Source organism: Ovis aries, chromosome 4, assembly GCF_016772045.2.
Source record: "Ovis aries strain OAR_USU_Benz2616 breed Rambouillet chromosome 4, ARS-UI_Ramb_v3.0, whole genome shotgun sequence".
NCBI lineage: Eukaryota > Metazoa > Chordata > Mammalia > Artiodactyla > Bovidae > Ovis > Ovis aries.
In genome coordinates this window covers 111215084-111231474 of record NC_056057.1, presented here as the reverse complement: position 1 = coordinate 111231474, position 16391 = coordinate 111215084, and the positions used below count along the sequence as shown (strand labels likewise).

At 38.1% G+C, this 16391-nt stretch overlaps 1 protein-coding gene across 1 annotated transcript in view; it reads right to left on the bottom strand.

The window, feature by feature from the left end:
* CNTNAP2 (contactin associated protein 2) overlaps window positions 1-16391 on the bottom strand; it is a 2342027-nt gene that overhangs the window by 1650089 nt on the left and 675547 nt on the right. Inside the window, exon 3 of the mRNA XM_042248972.2 lies at window positions 3914-4024. Coding sequence (XP_042104906.1) covers window positions 3914-4024 — 111 coding nt within the window. The remainder of the gene's footprint in view (window positions 1-3913; window positions 4025-16391) is intronic.

The following is a 16391-nucleotide window of genomic DNA, read 5'->3' as shown; positions in this document are numbered from 1 at the left end:
ATAAGTAAATAAACATCCTCACAGAACAAATGTTGGTACGATGGGCCCTAAGTAAGTGCAAGACTATAGCACCGACAAGGCTTTTCCCCTATGAACTACAGCATCACATTTTTACCCCAACACATGATAACCCACGGTATCAAAACTCAGAGAGAAGCTGCCAGTCAAACAACTAAGAAGCCATAAACATTTCAAATAATATTTTGCTTTTGAAACAACTTTCTTACAGGAAATGCACTGTATTTATGCTTCTATTTATATACATGTGTGTCTTGGGCTTCCCTGGTGGCTCAGACAGTAAAGAATCTGCCTGGAGTACAGGAGACCCAGGTTCAGTCCCCGGGTCAGGAAGATCCCCTGCAGAAAGGAATAGCTACCCACTCCAGTATTCTTGCCTGAAGAGGCCCATGAACAGAGGGGCCTGGCGGGCCACAGTCCACAGGGTTACAGTCAGGCATGACTGAGCGACTAACACCAACTACTACAGATATAGATGGATGCATTCTATAAACTATAAAGAAACCTATTAAAAAGAAGATGAAGACATTACTCAAATCCCATCTTCCAGGTTAAAAAAGAAAGTTAAGATTTTAGAAGTTTAATTTTAGATACCTCACTTTACATATATGAGTAGATAAACACCTCTAAATAATTCAAAGTGGCATCCTGTACTATTTTTAAAACAAAAATATTTTAATGTAACTTTACTTGAATGAAAGCAACAAGAAACATATTGATGTTTCTTCATAAAGTGAATTAATTCTTAAAAAAACAAAAACAAAATAAATCTGCACTTAAAAGTTATAGCATCCAGTGGCCTCCTGCTCTGAAGGTTTGGGGAGAAAAAGCACAAATCTAATCCTATCGTTTGGTACTTAATATTTTAGATCCCACATCTGTAACATTTATACTCTTTCTACAACTGTAATTCCTAGCTGTCTTGTTGTTCAGTTGTTAAGTTGAGACTGACTCTTTGCGACCCCAGAGAATGCAGCACACCAGGCTTCCCTGTCCTTCACTATCCCCTGGAGTTTTCTCAGATTCATACCCACTGCCTCGGTGATGCTCTCTAACCATCTCATCTCCTGCCCCGTCCCTTTTGGCTTCTATCTTTCTCAGCATCAGGTCTTTTACAGTGAGTTCACTCTGCATCAGGTGGCCAAAGGATTGGAGCTTCCACCTAAGCATCAGCCCTTCAAAGAACATTCAGAGTTGATTTCCTTTAGGACTGACTGGTTTGATCTCTGCTGTCCAAGGGACTCTCAAGAGTCCTCTCCAGTACCAATGCAGTCATGATCTTATATTTAAATGATTCATTGCTCAGTATCATCATTGGACCATGGTTTCTTTATTCCTTTTTTTTTTTTTTCACTCATCTCACTGTTGGTTGGGTTGTTTCATTTGTATGCCCCCCCCCAAAAAAAAAGTCACACTCTTGACCTAACTTGACTTGCTCAAATCACTAGGTATAACATTTCACTGATATTCCTTTCCCACAGAACTTCCTAAAAAAATATTTTGAGATTCTGCTTCCTTTCATTAAAGTTACTTTTGATCTTTCAACATCATGATACCTCTTTTAGGGAATATCACATCCTCTTGACATTAGGAGGAGGTATATGTATTATTTCTTTTCCCTTTTATATGTTGTCCAACATTTATTAGTACTGGACTGGTCTGCATCAAAATTATGAATTTGGGTATGGCAAGTTTTCTGTTTTTGGTGGGGGGAGGAGGGTTGGTTTAGTTTCAGTTAATTTAATGGAAAAGGAATACATTAAATTTTTCAATACTTGACATATTGAAGGAAAATTTTTGAAAACTTATTTAGTAGCTTAGTTGTGTCTGACTCTTTGTGACCCCATGGACTGTAGCCTGCCAGGCTCTTCTGCCCATGGACTTCTCCAGGCAAGAATACTGGAGTGGGTTATCATTTCCTGCTCCAGGGGATCTTCCTGACCCAGAGATGGAACCCACATCTCCTGCCCTGGCAGGTGAGTTCTTTATCACTGGCGCCACCTGGGAAGCCCTAATCACATAATAAAAAGAATCACTACACAGATACAGAGAACTCTCTGATGGTTCCCAGAGGCAGGGTGTTGAGAGTTAAGTGAAATGAGAGAAGGGAGTCAAAAGGTGTGAATTTCCAGACTTATAAAATAAGTCTTGAGGATATAATATGCAGTATGCTGACTATAGTTAACAATAATGTCCTACATATGTGAAAGCTACTAAGAAACTAGACCTTAACGTCCCCACTGCAAGAAAAAATGTTTGTAACTGTGTTCAGTGATGGATATTAACTAGACTTACTGTGGTGATCATTTTGCAACACATACAAATCTGCATACATGAAATCATTATGCTGTACATTTGAAACTAACATAATGTTATGTTAATTATACCACAATTTTAAAAAACAGCACATTGAAAAAAATACCTGATGAATACTATTTTTAAATCAAAGCTGTATATATATATATATATTTGAAATTTATATTTCTCAATCTTTGCCTGTGAATCTCTTTCACAAATTGTTTTCTGATTATGATATCTTTATACTTCCAGGAATTTCTGTATATATATTATTCTATTTTTCCTTATGTATTTTTTTTCTCCCTTTTGTTCTTTCTGATTCTATTTTTTTCTCTCTTTGCTGATATGTTTTCTTTCTTCACATCTTCTTTTTTCCTTTCCCTTTGGGTTTTCTCCAATTTTCTTTTTTCAACCTTTGTTTATGCTTTTTTTTCCCCTGTTTTCTTTCTTTCTTTAATTTTTCACATTTTTTCCCTGAATGTGTTCTGATATAAGCTTAGCATCTCCTGTTTTATTGAATAAAAATTATGGCCTCTGTCAACTTTAATTCATATTTATCTAAGAAAATACTGTATCTTTCCAAGTTGTCATTCATTGATATTTATACCAGAATTTCTTTGAAGCAAAAGAGTTTTAAGTTTCTGTTCTTAATTATCTTCTTTTACCCGCTATTAACTGCTGTCCACTTTGAAATCATCATTTACTAATTATAATGGTACTATACTATGACTTTAAAGTCTAAAAGTAAAATTTTAGCTGCAAATATACACATTTTTTCACATGACTTTAATAACAAAGCTAAATTCTGCTCACTAGGGGAGAAAACTACAAAGAGTCATAATTTTTCATCCTGCATTTTCAACAGAAACTAAGTGTGCACATTAATAAAAGGAGAAAAAGCAGTTAATACAAAGTATTCTTCCTCATTCATGGTACACATATTTGGAACCTATTCTTCTTAACATCTTTCTAAATGATTTTCTGATTAACAAGCATTTCCGTAACTCAGAATTTTTATGTCATTTTGAACTCATTACCATATAAACTCCAAAAATTCTTCCTCTTTATTTTACCATCTCCTATTTGCAGCTCTTTTTTTTTTTTTTTTTTTTTTCCATATCACTCCACAGTCGTTGCTGCTGTTTAGCAGCTCAGTTGTGTGTGACTCTTTGTGATCCTACGGACTAAGCCCATTGTTCATGGGATTTCCCAGGTAAGAATACTGGAGTGGTTTGCCATTTCCTTCTCCAGAGAATCTTTCCGACTAAAGGCTCGAACCCACATCTCCTGCATTGGCGGGCAGATTCTTGACCATTAGCACCACCTGGGAAGCACCTCCATAGTGGCTACAAAAAATTCTTCCTCTTTAATATATCATCTGTTATTTCCAGCCCAATTTTATCGATATCATTCCAAAATAGTGGGTACGAAACAGGCTTATAGGAAGTGTCTATGACTGTCAACAGAAGTGGGAAGAGTGATTTTGGTTGCCAGCCACTAGCTGTTGTACAATAAAATATACATTTAAAATGCTGCATAAATATAAAATGTTCTTACGTAACACATTTGTTGACAAGTGAAATGAAAGTTGCCTTACCCCCTCGCTTGTTGATCTTGGCGTAGCCAGGTGAATAGCTCCCAGACATGGAGGATGAGCTGCTGAAAGCTGCATGGTGTAGTCCAGACACGAGGGGCTCATCACATTTTTCTAAAAAGAAAAGAAAGCCAGATTTAATAAAGACTGAATAATCACTGGCATATTTTTTGTTAAAAATCGCTATTGAATACAATGAAAAGTTTAAGATACATGATACATCTAGCAAACAACTGTAATTTATACAACTTGACATTGATGATCGGAGAAGGCAATGGCACCCCACTCCAGTACTCTTGCCTGGAAAATCCCATGGAGGGAGGAGCCTGGTGGGCTGCAGTCCATGGGGTCGCTGAGGGTCGGACACGACTGAGCAACTTCCCTTTCAGTTTTCCCTTTCATGCATTGGAGAAGGAAATGGCAACCCACTCCACTGTTCTTGCCTGGAGAATCCCAGGGATGGGGGAGCCTGGTGGGCTGCCGTCTATGTGGTCATACAGCATCGGACACGACTGAATTGACTTAGCAGCAGCAACACTGATGATTCTAATGAACCCTAGCCTTCTGATTTTCAAGTTATAACTATGATCAAGTGCATTATTCCAAAGGACCTCAATGCAGGCCCACTATCTCAGAATCATGAACAAAGCTGTGGCTGGTTATTTCACAAGATTGGCGATTTGGGGGTCTCCTCAAAATCTTCAGTTATTTATTCACTCTAAGGATTCAGAGTTAGAAATATGAGCTTGGAGGAGGGAAGACCAGGAGGAATAACATTCAAACTAAAAAATTAGGAAGGAGGTACCAGTAAGAAAGAACACAAGATAACCACCAACACGAACGCACTGCTGTGTAAAAGATTAGTCAGTTCTCATTATTCTTGACCAATGAACTGCTCTGGAGTTCTGATTTTCACTTGGCTTCTGCACTGACATGAACTATTCTTCCCCTTCCTTCTTTACCACTGCTGATTCTCCCATTCTATTTTGATGGGTGGTTCTCACCTTCCTAGTGTCTCTATACGTTAAAGTGCCCAAGACTCAACTCTTGGAGCTCTTCTCTGCATCCTCTGGGTCTCCGGGAGGCTGCATCAAGTGCTATGTCTTGTCATGCTGGAATATCCCCAATCCTACCCCCTCACTTTGTCTCATCCCCTGGTCCAGGCAGCCATCAGCATCACTGCTGTGACTGCACAGTCTTCCTTCCGCCTCCTTTGCCATAGTCCTTCTGTACACAGCAGCCCAAAGGGCAGTTTGAAAAATATGCAGGTGGGTAAGGTAGTTCCTGCACTCAAAATATCCTCTGGCTCCTGCTCAAGTCACTTGGAATGAAGTCCAAGGTCCCCCAATGGCGCACAGCAGCCTCTGCACTGATGCCATCCTGCAACATCCTTGTCCTTTACTGCCCAGCCTCCCTTCCCTTCTGACTGCAACGACAGACTGGCTCCTGCCACGACCTTTGCTGTCACTCTTCCGATGACCTCAGGCTCATCCCTCACCTCCCCCAGGCTCTGTTTAATGTTTTCTCTCACAGTGCAGACAAGTTTTTCCAGTCTACCCAGCTATACAAGTACTCACTGCCCTCCCTCTCTGTACCACGCCTTGCTCTGTTTTCCTTCATAGCATTTACAGCCATCTGATATGTTGTGTTTTCATGCACACAATTGTTTGATTGCTTTTCTCTCTCCCATGAGATTAGAGGCTCCATGAAAATAAAGGTTTTGAGAATGTGCTTAATGCTTCCTTTCTAATGATCTGAATAGCACCTGGCACTTGGCATACACTCTAATGACATTTGTAGAAGGAAGGAAGGAAGCAAGGGAGGGAGGGAGGAAGATAGGGAGGGAGAGAAGGAGAGAGAAAGTGAGGATGGGAGGAAGGGAGGAAGGAAAAACAAGGACAACTATACCTAACAGACTCAAAGAGTCTCAAGGCATGATGCTACCTTACAACACGACATAGCGCCTAAGTTTGAGAGAGATGGTCCTAAATCCCCAACAAGTGTTTACATGTGCTCAGTATTTTGTTTAATATGACACAGAACTAGGCTGTATATTCTCATTGACTTCTCTCTCAGATATTCATATACAGGGGGAAAAAATAACAATAGAAGGAATGAACTAGTTTTCTTGAAAAGTCATTCAGGCGGAGTGAAGTCCCCAAAGATCCTGGGGAAATGAATTATTTTTCATTATCTCACCACTCAAGTGTGTACAAAACTGAAGTTCCGAGGAACACATCCGTCCTTGCAAAACATAGTTAGATTTCTTACTTTTCTCAGTTATGCTGTGAGTGCCTCTGAGCAATGTGGCGTGTGTGTGTGAATATATTTCTCAGAAACTTAAATGTAAACGACTGAAAAGAGGAACATAACATTTATTTTAAAAGTATCAGTTGACAAAGTGAGAATCCACAGTGAAGGGTTTCATATTAATTGTTTAAAGATTTACTATTATTTCAGCTGCTGTTGATCACACACATAAAACCTTGATTTTCTAATTTCCGTCTCAGTCTAACTTTGTACAACTTTGTGATGTAAGTTCTGCATTGAAGTTTAATGACAACTATTACTTCAGAATTTTCCATTATGTTAAAAAGTACTCATGTTTATTTTACTCATTCAAATAAAACAAAAATTTATGACATATAGACACTATTCTATACAAAATACACAACCAATAACCAACAAGGACCTACTTTACAGGACAGAGAACTACACTCAATCTTTTGTAAGAACCTATAAGGGAAAATAATCTGAAAAAGATTCCAAAACACTTTGCTGTAACCTGAAATCAACTACACTTCAATAAAAAATAAACTACCTCTAAAACATTTTAAAGAAGAACCTATGCTGTGTCAGACACAGGAAATGCAGAATGGATGAAACTAACATTGTTCCTGTCCTCACGTAATTTATGTTTCAGCAGAAACTAAAAACTAACTAAAACAAAAACAAACAGGTAAAAATGTGAATTCATAGGATGAATTCATAGGATGGGATGGTGATAAAAACTACCAAGACACCCTCGATATGAAAGAGGGGCTAGGAGTCTGTGGGTAGGGTGGAGGTTGAGAGAGTTGCAGGCTTTGGGTGCCTAGCCAAGAAGAGTCTCTTTGATTGGGTCACATCTGTGTAGTAACCTAAGGAAAAGAGGACATACTCTGACAGAGCTCAACAGGACCATGCCAAGAGAAGCTTTCTGTCCAAACCTGCTCAGTAGGACTAACTTGATGATCCCTGGAGAAGGAAATGGCCACCCACACCAGTATTCTTACCTGGGAAATCCCCTGGGCAGAGGAGCCTGCCTATAGTCCATGGGGTTGCAAAGAGTCTAAACAACTCTACCTGAGTTGTTTAAACAACTAAACAACATTACCTGATAATAAGGAATAATACATTATCCAAAATTCAGGATTCACTGAATATATAGCTCCATGTTACACATGGTAAATAATTAAAATGAAGTTGGTAATCAAGTGATCCATTTAACTTGCTTAAATTTAGAACATAAATACAGCAATTTATAAAATCTGAGAATAGTTTATCCATATTAGTTGTTTTCTTTAAATTGGATTTCCATAACAAATTAATCTTTATACCAAATTAAAATTTTTTCACTAAATTTAAAGACTCATAAATCAGAATAACAAAATTAGAGTAAAACTGGGATCAAGAAAGATGAGAACATATAAAAGATTATTTATTTTTAAAAAGTACTATAGAATTATTATCATAATTTAAGGATCAGATATCTCACAATAATCTGAGACAAAATCTATAACTGCATAATTAAGCAAGAAAAATGTCACATGAATTATATGTTCTCCTGAAAGACGGTAGTCACAAATATTTATTATGATCTCAGTCCCTGCTTTTCACTGTTCTAATCACTTTGGACAATAAAATATCTGTCTATGTATCTATTTCCCATGCTCTCATAAGTGGTAACAATATATACACCCACATAAAGCAATTATTTTAACATGAAACAAGAAAATAATACCAGTCTGTAATTCAATGCTGACTAGAACATAATCAAATCCTGAAAGTAACAAGTAAATTAAAAATACAGGACTATGGTTTAGGTGACCTTATCACTCCTGGTTTTCTCCTAAGTATATGACCTTGAGTACATCAGTTAACCCCCTTTCGACAGATGAAAATGTGAAAGTGTTAGTCACTCAGTCATGTCCAACTCTTTGAAACTCCATGGAATGTAGCCTGCCAGGTTCCTGTCTCCATGGGATTCTCCAGGCAAAAATACTGGAGTGGGCTGTCGTTCCTTTCTCCGGAGGATCTTCCCAACCCAGGGATCAAACTTGGGTCTTCTGCATTGCAGGCAGATTATTTATCGTCTGAGCCACCCTGACTCACACATAATATGAAGAAACTAGCTAAATTTCTCTCAAATTCGAATGCCCTTGAGCACTGTCAAGGACAAGAGTCCACAACTATGTCCCCCAGACCAAATCTGGCCCACTGCTCGCTTTTGTTAAGAAAAGCTCACCCCATTCACTCATTCATATCTGCATTCACATCTCAGCAGAATGTCACAAAAAGAGACACACAGCCTCTGAAGCAAAAGGATTTACTATCTGACCTTTTACAGAGAAAGTTTTCCAACCTCTGGCTCAATATGATAAATATTCCATGTATCCACAAAGAAGAATGATTAACGATCACTTATGGTAATAGGCAACCTACAAATGATAAATAAGACCTGAAGAGTTGACAGGATACAGATGAAGAGGGTTAAGAACACTATGCTGCTGCTGCTGCTAAGTCACTTCAGTCATGTCCAACCCTGTGCGACCCCATAGATGGCAGCCCACCAGGCTCCCCCATCCCTGGGATTCTCCAGGCAAGAACAGTGGAGTGGGTTGCCATTTCCTTCTCCAATGCAGGAAAGTGAAAAGTCAAAGTGAAGTCGCTCAGTCGTGTCCGACTCTTAGCGACCCCATGGATTGCAGCCTACCAGGCTCTTCCTTCCATGGGATTTTCCAGGCAAGAGTACTGGAGTGGGGTGCCATTGCCTTCTCCTAAGAACACTATAGAGAGAGGAAAAGTTTCAAGTCTACAATGAGGATGAAATTTCCCCATGATGGCTGTAGCTATACCCCACGTGTGCCCATATTGCCAGACTGACTATTAGGATGAATGATCCATCTTTACCTCCAACTGTAATAATAGTTATTACAGCTTCCATCTTCCAAAGAGTCTGATTGCTTGTTGTTCTACAGCATGTGTCTCAATACTCTGCAGACATTAAACATTAGAAAATCAAACAGATCCCTGGAGAAAGTTAGGATTTTTATAGTAGTGTAATAGTAGTAGTAGAGAGAGGGAGAATGCTAACATTTGAAATAATTTAGTATTGTATTTTCCCATACTGGGATGTCTTCCAAAACTACAGCCACATAGTTATGGCAAATATTTGGTCTCCAGTGTATTTCCCTTCCAGGGAATCCTGGATGAAAACTAGAAGAGCAGATGGGCCTTGAGTTTAATTTTCACACAATTTCAGTCAATCAGGAAGGCAGACTAGCTGCAAGAATTCTGTATGAATTCAAGCTGGAACAGAGGAAGTGATTGGCAAAGCGAGATGAAATGGCTGTGGCCCTTCACCTCTAAGAGCATGGCTGAGAGACATCTTTCTTGGCAAGGGGGATGGACAGCAGTTCGCGAGGTCAGAGGACATCAGAACATATGCCATTGACATCAGAGTAGCATTCAAATGTTATCTCTGATAAATAAATAATGTTGGAAAACGTTCACCACATCTTTTAAAATCATAACACTTACAATATATGTTTTACATCGTGCATTTGGAAATACAAGTAGAAACCCAGAAAATAAGAATGACGAAGAACTCCCAAACCAAACAGCGCTAACAGGATGGAAATTCCATTTTTTTTAAAAATTTTATTGGAGTTGCTTTACAATGTTGATTAGATTCTACTGTACAGCAAAGTGAATCAGTTACACGGATATCCCCTCTTTTTTGGAATTTCCTTCATGTTCAGGTCACCACAGAGCACTGAGTCGTGTTACCTGTGCTATACAATAGGTTCTCATTAGTTATCTATTTTACACATTATATCAGTATCATATATCATACCAGATCAATACAGCGCATCTATCCCTACCTCTCAATCCATCCCATGCCCTCTTCTCCCCTTGGTATCCGTATTTTAAATTCTAACATTTGATTCCCATTCAGAAAAAAAAAAGAAAGAAAACACTGTAAAAGGCAGATTATCAGGGGAATGCATCATAAAATGTTCTCTTTACTTCGTGTGCATTCAAATCCTGACTTTTGAATCTAGAACTGCATGACCACCAATCTCAGGTATCATGACTCCATTGCCAGGGCAAAGTTAAGAGGCCAGACCTCCCCCTAAAGTCTTCTGTTTCCAATCAGTAGCCTCCTGCCTGGCTCCTTCTGGCCAAAACTATCTCAAATTGCAAGCTAAGTGGTCGTGCTCATTTCCTTCCCTGGCTCCCCTAAGAGCATCTCAGTTCCTCCCAGAGATAGCCTGTCTTTCCCGTGGCGATGCTCCTTTCAAGCCCTAGAGGCCCATCTTGGTGGGTGGGCGTTCCAGGACTGCGTGATGCCTCCCGTTCCTGACTTTCCTTTTGCTCTGCCTGCTCCCCAAGGTGTCCAGCTAAAGCCAGTGGTGTCCTTCTCAGCTGAGTCTACAACTGCCTGAGTCTCCAGCCACTGTTGATGATGTTATCCCCTGTGCCATTTCCCTGACTTCCTGGACAAAGCATGCTTTGTTTCACAGACAGTGGAAAATTCTTTGGACAAATAAGGTGCTATTTCTTATCTAGCCTAGTGGATAGTTTTAGGATTTGGATGAAAAAGAGACTGAAGCCACGACTCAGATGTGTTTCCTGAGGAATCACTGAGGTTAATATAGTCCTGTAAATGCTTCACAAATTAGCATGTCGGTGTCCACACTCAGATCAAACAAAGGCTGGTATGGGATCTAGCACTGCTTTAGATACTGAATTCCCAAGACGATGATTCCGTGTGTGTGTTTTAAATATTCTTCTCAATAAAGAGGAGAAAAGAAGAAAGGGAGGAAGGGAGGTTGGAGGAAAGGAGGGAGGAGAGAAAAAATGAGAGAAAGAAAACAAGAAAGGAAAAGAAAGGAAGCAGAAAGGCACAGCACTAACAATAACTTCACAATCTGTTTCTCAACATCTAAGACAGGCCCACTATTTTGATTCCCTGTAAACGCAGGCCACTGGTTCCGGAAGTTCTCTGTTTTGATGCACTTGGAAACGTGGTGCTTTGGTTTCTTTCCTCAGCACACATTCTTTGCATAGGTTCTGTCTTTTTCACCTCAGAACTTTGCTAACTTAAGCATTCTATTAAAAAACCCAAACAAACTGAACTCATTTCCATATGCCATCCGAGGAAATCCCATACCCCACTTACTTTTCACTATGGAAAAGGTGTAATTCTACCTGGGAGCCAAATGTCTTTGAATTGAATAATTTACATATACACTGTGATGTTTAAATACTGTATTACTCCTTGAATGTATGGCGAGTACTGGAAATTGAAATAGGACTTTTCTTTTCAAGTTCAGATATTGTAACTTAACCTGATCTAATAAATAATTTCTAAGATAGTTGTGATTTGCAGAGATTAGTATTAGACTGAGGTTTTCCCAATATTAGCACATGGAAAAAAGCATGTTCTTTACAATTGAACAAAAATGATATTTTATTCCTAGGGATATGAATTTGGATGACTAAGTTCTATCTTATCCAGAGTGTCTTCAGGTTTTTGTTTTTTGTTTTTTGTTGTTTTTTTTTTCGTTATTTCAAATGTCCATTTCTAATTTCGGATAAGTTTTTTTAATGATTTCCTACATCATAGCAATAGAAAGTAAATGGTTTTAAAAATCAGTATTATAGGAGAATTCTGGAAAAAATGTTTGCTCTTCCTTAGGGCAAAATACTGATGACTCTAACTCAACTCTAATTTTATATATCTTCATTCTCATCATAATTTCCTCCCATATTTTTTATGATTCATACATTGCTTTGTGTACTTCTTGCTCAAATATCCCTGCCCTATTCTTTGTCACTGGAAATAATTTTTTTTTGCCTGATCCTATAAAATTCCGTACAATACAGAGAAAGAAAGGATTTTCACAATCCACAAAAGTAATCCCTGTTACTAGTTTTCACATACACACATACACACTCACTACATTTGATACAACATGTGTTTAAATAGGTAAGGTCATTGACAATCTGGTCTTTAGCATACACTGACCTATCAAAGAAATGTCCATACAAATATTGCCTTTTGGTTTTAAATAAAAATAAATATTGCTTTGTATTTCATTTTATGTAGGGATCTTTTATTATCTACATCTGGATCTTCATAGCAGGGTTAAACTCCTTTGCACAGAAAATGCAAGAATGTTAGTTCATTGGTAAAAGAGATCATATATTTAAATTGAGAATTAATTGTCCTTTCATACAATGTATGGAGAATTAATCTAGTTTTCTGTACTTAAGGCATCTCACAAAAGACATGAAGCCAGCAATCATGAAGAAAAGTACAATTAGATTGCCATTAAATGCTAATTTAGAAAAAGGTAAAGACAATAAATTTGGAACTAAATCAACTGAGTGGACATGTTTTACCTGACATATAATGAAAATCAATAAGGGAAAAAAGGAAACCCATCTCTCCCCTTTATCTTCTCACTGAATCTTTCCTCTTTACAATTCCAAGGAGGGGACCCCATTTTCCTTTTTGTTCATTTCCACTCAATGGGAAACAACTAAATGTGCCACCATATGCATTACAGTAGCCTTGAATTCAATGAGGCAGTCGCCCCTTTTCCATCTCAGTAGCATAAATAGTAGAAACTACTGAGCCAAAATCAGCAAATAAATAGTAATAGTAATCATTTTTTAGTACTTATGAGGCAGGCAATGCAGTAAATATTCTGAGAGAATTCTCTCAGTCAGTTACTTTATTTAGTAAGACTTTGACATGAATATCATTACCATTATACGATGAGGAAGCTTGAGACATCACAGTTAAAGAATAATAGTAAAAGTGAAGTGAAGGTCGCTCAGTTGTGGCCAACTCTTTGCAACCCCAAGGAGTGCTTAGTCCATGGAATTCTGCAGGCCAGAATACTGGAGTGGGTAGCCTTTCCCTTCTCCAGAGGATCTTCCCAACCCAGGGATCAAGCCCAGGTCTCCTGCATTGCAGGTGGATTCTTTACCAACTGAGCTATCAGGGAAGCCCAAAGAAGAATAGGACAAGGACAAAAGCCAAGTTGTATATGGTTACAAGTTTTTGAGGTCTACCATCTCCAGGGTCACTTTGGATAAAATCTGTACACTGGATTTATTCTTGAGTGTGTAGATCTCCTAATAAAAATGAAATGGTCAGATTTTTCTTGCTGTTGTTTTTTAGACACTGAGTCATGTCTTGACTCTTTTGCTACCCCATGGACTATAGCCCCACACGCTCATCTGTCCGTGGCATTTTCCAGGCAAGAACACTGGAGTGGGTTGCCATTTTCTTCTCCAGTGGATCGTCCCAATGTAGGGATCCAGCCCATGTCTCCTGCATTGCCGGTGGGTGCTTTACTGCTGAGTCAACAGGGAAGCCCAGATTTTTCTTACCACTTCCCATTTTGACCCCAGGAATTTACCTGATGTGATGCCCCCTCTATCATGCAGCAATTTTAAGGTCTTCTGTCCACAACAGACCCATATCTTTCAACTAAAAGGAAGAGACACCTGCAGTTTTAAATAGGTATTCTCAGAAAATCAGACAGGATCAGCATTTCAGCTTATATGCCTACATCCAATAAAAATAATGTTCAGCACAGTACATCAAATTTACTCCATTTATTCATGTAATAAATATTTATTGGGCACTTATTTCCCTTCAACCTTTATCCCTTCAAAATCCATTTTCTATGTACTTGCCTGATGGATCTTTTAAAAAGCAGATCAGATTATTCCTGGCCCTTGTTCCTGAGGGCTTCCCCTTGCATTGAGTATGGAACCCTAACTCCAGCAGAGCCTGTGATGGCTTGGCTCTGAATGATCTCTGGAGTTATCTTATTCCACTCTTCTCCTCTGAGTCGCTAAGCTCCAGTTTCACTTTCCTTTCTCTTTTTCAGACACACCAAGCACATTCCTGCTAAAGTGCCTCTTCCTCTCCCTGCCTCGTGGCTGGAATTCTCTTCATCAGTTCTACAGAAGGCAGATCCTTTCCAGACTGCCCCCAACTCAAATACCAGCCCACTCTTTCTCTGGCCAGTGTCTCAATTCACCAGCTCAACTTCCAGCTTCATATTTTCCAGACATTACTTGGTATTTGATAGCACTGTTTTATTTTGTTCATAGCATCAATGATATTCTCTTTTTACAATAATCATATAAAATGAGTAAATTCTTAGAAAAATATAACTTTATCAAATTTGACTCAAAAAAGAAATCAAACAGTTCGTTCAGTGATGCCATAGCCATTACAGAAACTGAATCAGCAGCTTAAAATCTCACAAAGAAAACCTCAGGCCCTATATAGTTCACAGGCAGATTCAACCAAACTCCCAGGTGGTTCAGTGGTAAAGAATCTGCCTGCCAAGGTAGGTGACACAGGAGATAAGGGTTCAATCCTTGGGAAGGGAAGATGCCCTGGACTAGGAAATGGCAGCCCACTCCAATATTCTTGCCTGGGAAATCCCTTAGACAGAGGACCCTGGGGGGGCTACAGTCCATGCGGTCACAAAGAGTTGGACACAATCGAATGACTAAGCACACACAAATAAGTTTTATCAAACTTTCTTTTAAAAAATTACTTTTGTTAAGTAGGCTGTTTTTAACTTTTTGTATTATATTGAAGTATAGTTGATTAACAATGTTGTGTTAGTTAAAAAAATGAAAATAAAATAATTCGGATTGTTTATCTTTTAAAAATGTTTATTACTTTTCTGAATTGCCTGGGATCAGGGCATGTGCCTGTCCTGTTGAGTCTGTATTCCCAGGGCCTAAGAATCTGGCATCAGCACGAATACCATATAAGGCTGTTGTATTAGTGCATTGCTGACAATGATAAGTAATAAATCCATCTAAATATGAGCAGGGCAAAATAGTTCCTAGGTTTTGGCAACTGAGATGTATTTACTTTATCTAATGGACATTTTTGCATTTTCCCATTTAAAAAAAATTGCTTGTGCAAAAAGAGTTGGCTTTATCCCATAATGTTACATGTAGAGCTTCCTCACTATATCCCATGTAAGTAAGATCATCTCTCTGATCTTTATCAACTTTAAATGATTTGTCATTTGAACCTTTGTATTATACTGAGGATTTTTCTATATCATCAGTATATGCCTTTAGAATTTTTAAAATATCTTGGCTCCAGCAGTGAATTTTGTAAGAGATGAAGCTACTGACTCTTCTGAGAGTACCCTTTCAAAACCCCTTTTGTTTGCTTTGTTTGCAAAAGAAAATAAGAATTTGGTATTTCTACTTTCCTCCTATATCTTTGAAAACACACTGTGATAAGTATTTGGTTATATGTTGATCTCCCTGCTATACGGTGATCTGTTCTGAAAGAAGGGAGTTTTTTATATTCTCAGTATATGGAAAATATAACACATGGTAGGGATCTTCACATCCTTTGAAAAATATTGAACACAATTGGTATAGTAGCATCTGTTAATGAACAGATTCAATGTTATCATCTTAAAAAAATCAGATAAAATTTTTTCATTTTTTTTTCAGTCTAATAGCTACATTCACAAGACATTTAAGAAAATATAGCTAGAGAATCAGCCATGTTTGCAAGAATCATAGCTGTAAATCAAATAGGAAATTGTCTGCTCTGCACATACCATGGGTGAATTACTCAAGAATTGCAGTTCAAATTTTGCTGGACATTTAACAGCTGCAGCACATTTCTGACAGATGGTTTAACAGATTAATCAGTTTCAAATTATCTACAAAACTGTTATATACTAGGAAAAAAAAAACAGATTTGTGAGAATAAAAAAGAAGCTTTTTCTCCTCTAAGTCAATCTTTTTAATTTCAGAGAAATAAATTCTGTCCCACCAAACAATAAAAATCAATGTTCACCTTTTGTACAATATAGAAAAAGTTTTGAAAATTTTATTTATATTATTTCATGCTAAAAAGGAAATGGTATTCAAAAGTAGCATCAACTAAGGATTTAATCTCTAAAATAAGGGTGAACATGGTCTTTTTTTTCTTTTTTTCCTTAACTTATATTCTATAGGCTCATGAAGAGGCAGAGCTACCAAAAATTTTTAATAAAACAGTAATTTGAAGAGTGCCAAGGTCAACTGTAGTACAACTAAATGAACCTTAGGCCACTTCTAGCTGTCATTGGTAATCTTCCTATGGACAAGACTCTTCTAGATTGCAATTTGTTGGTCCACTGGTAAATGACTAGATTTC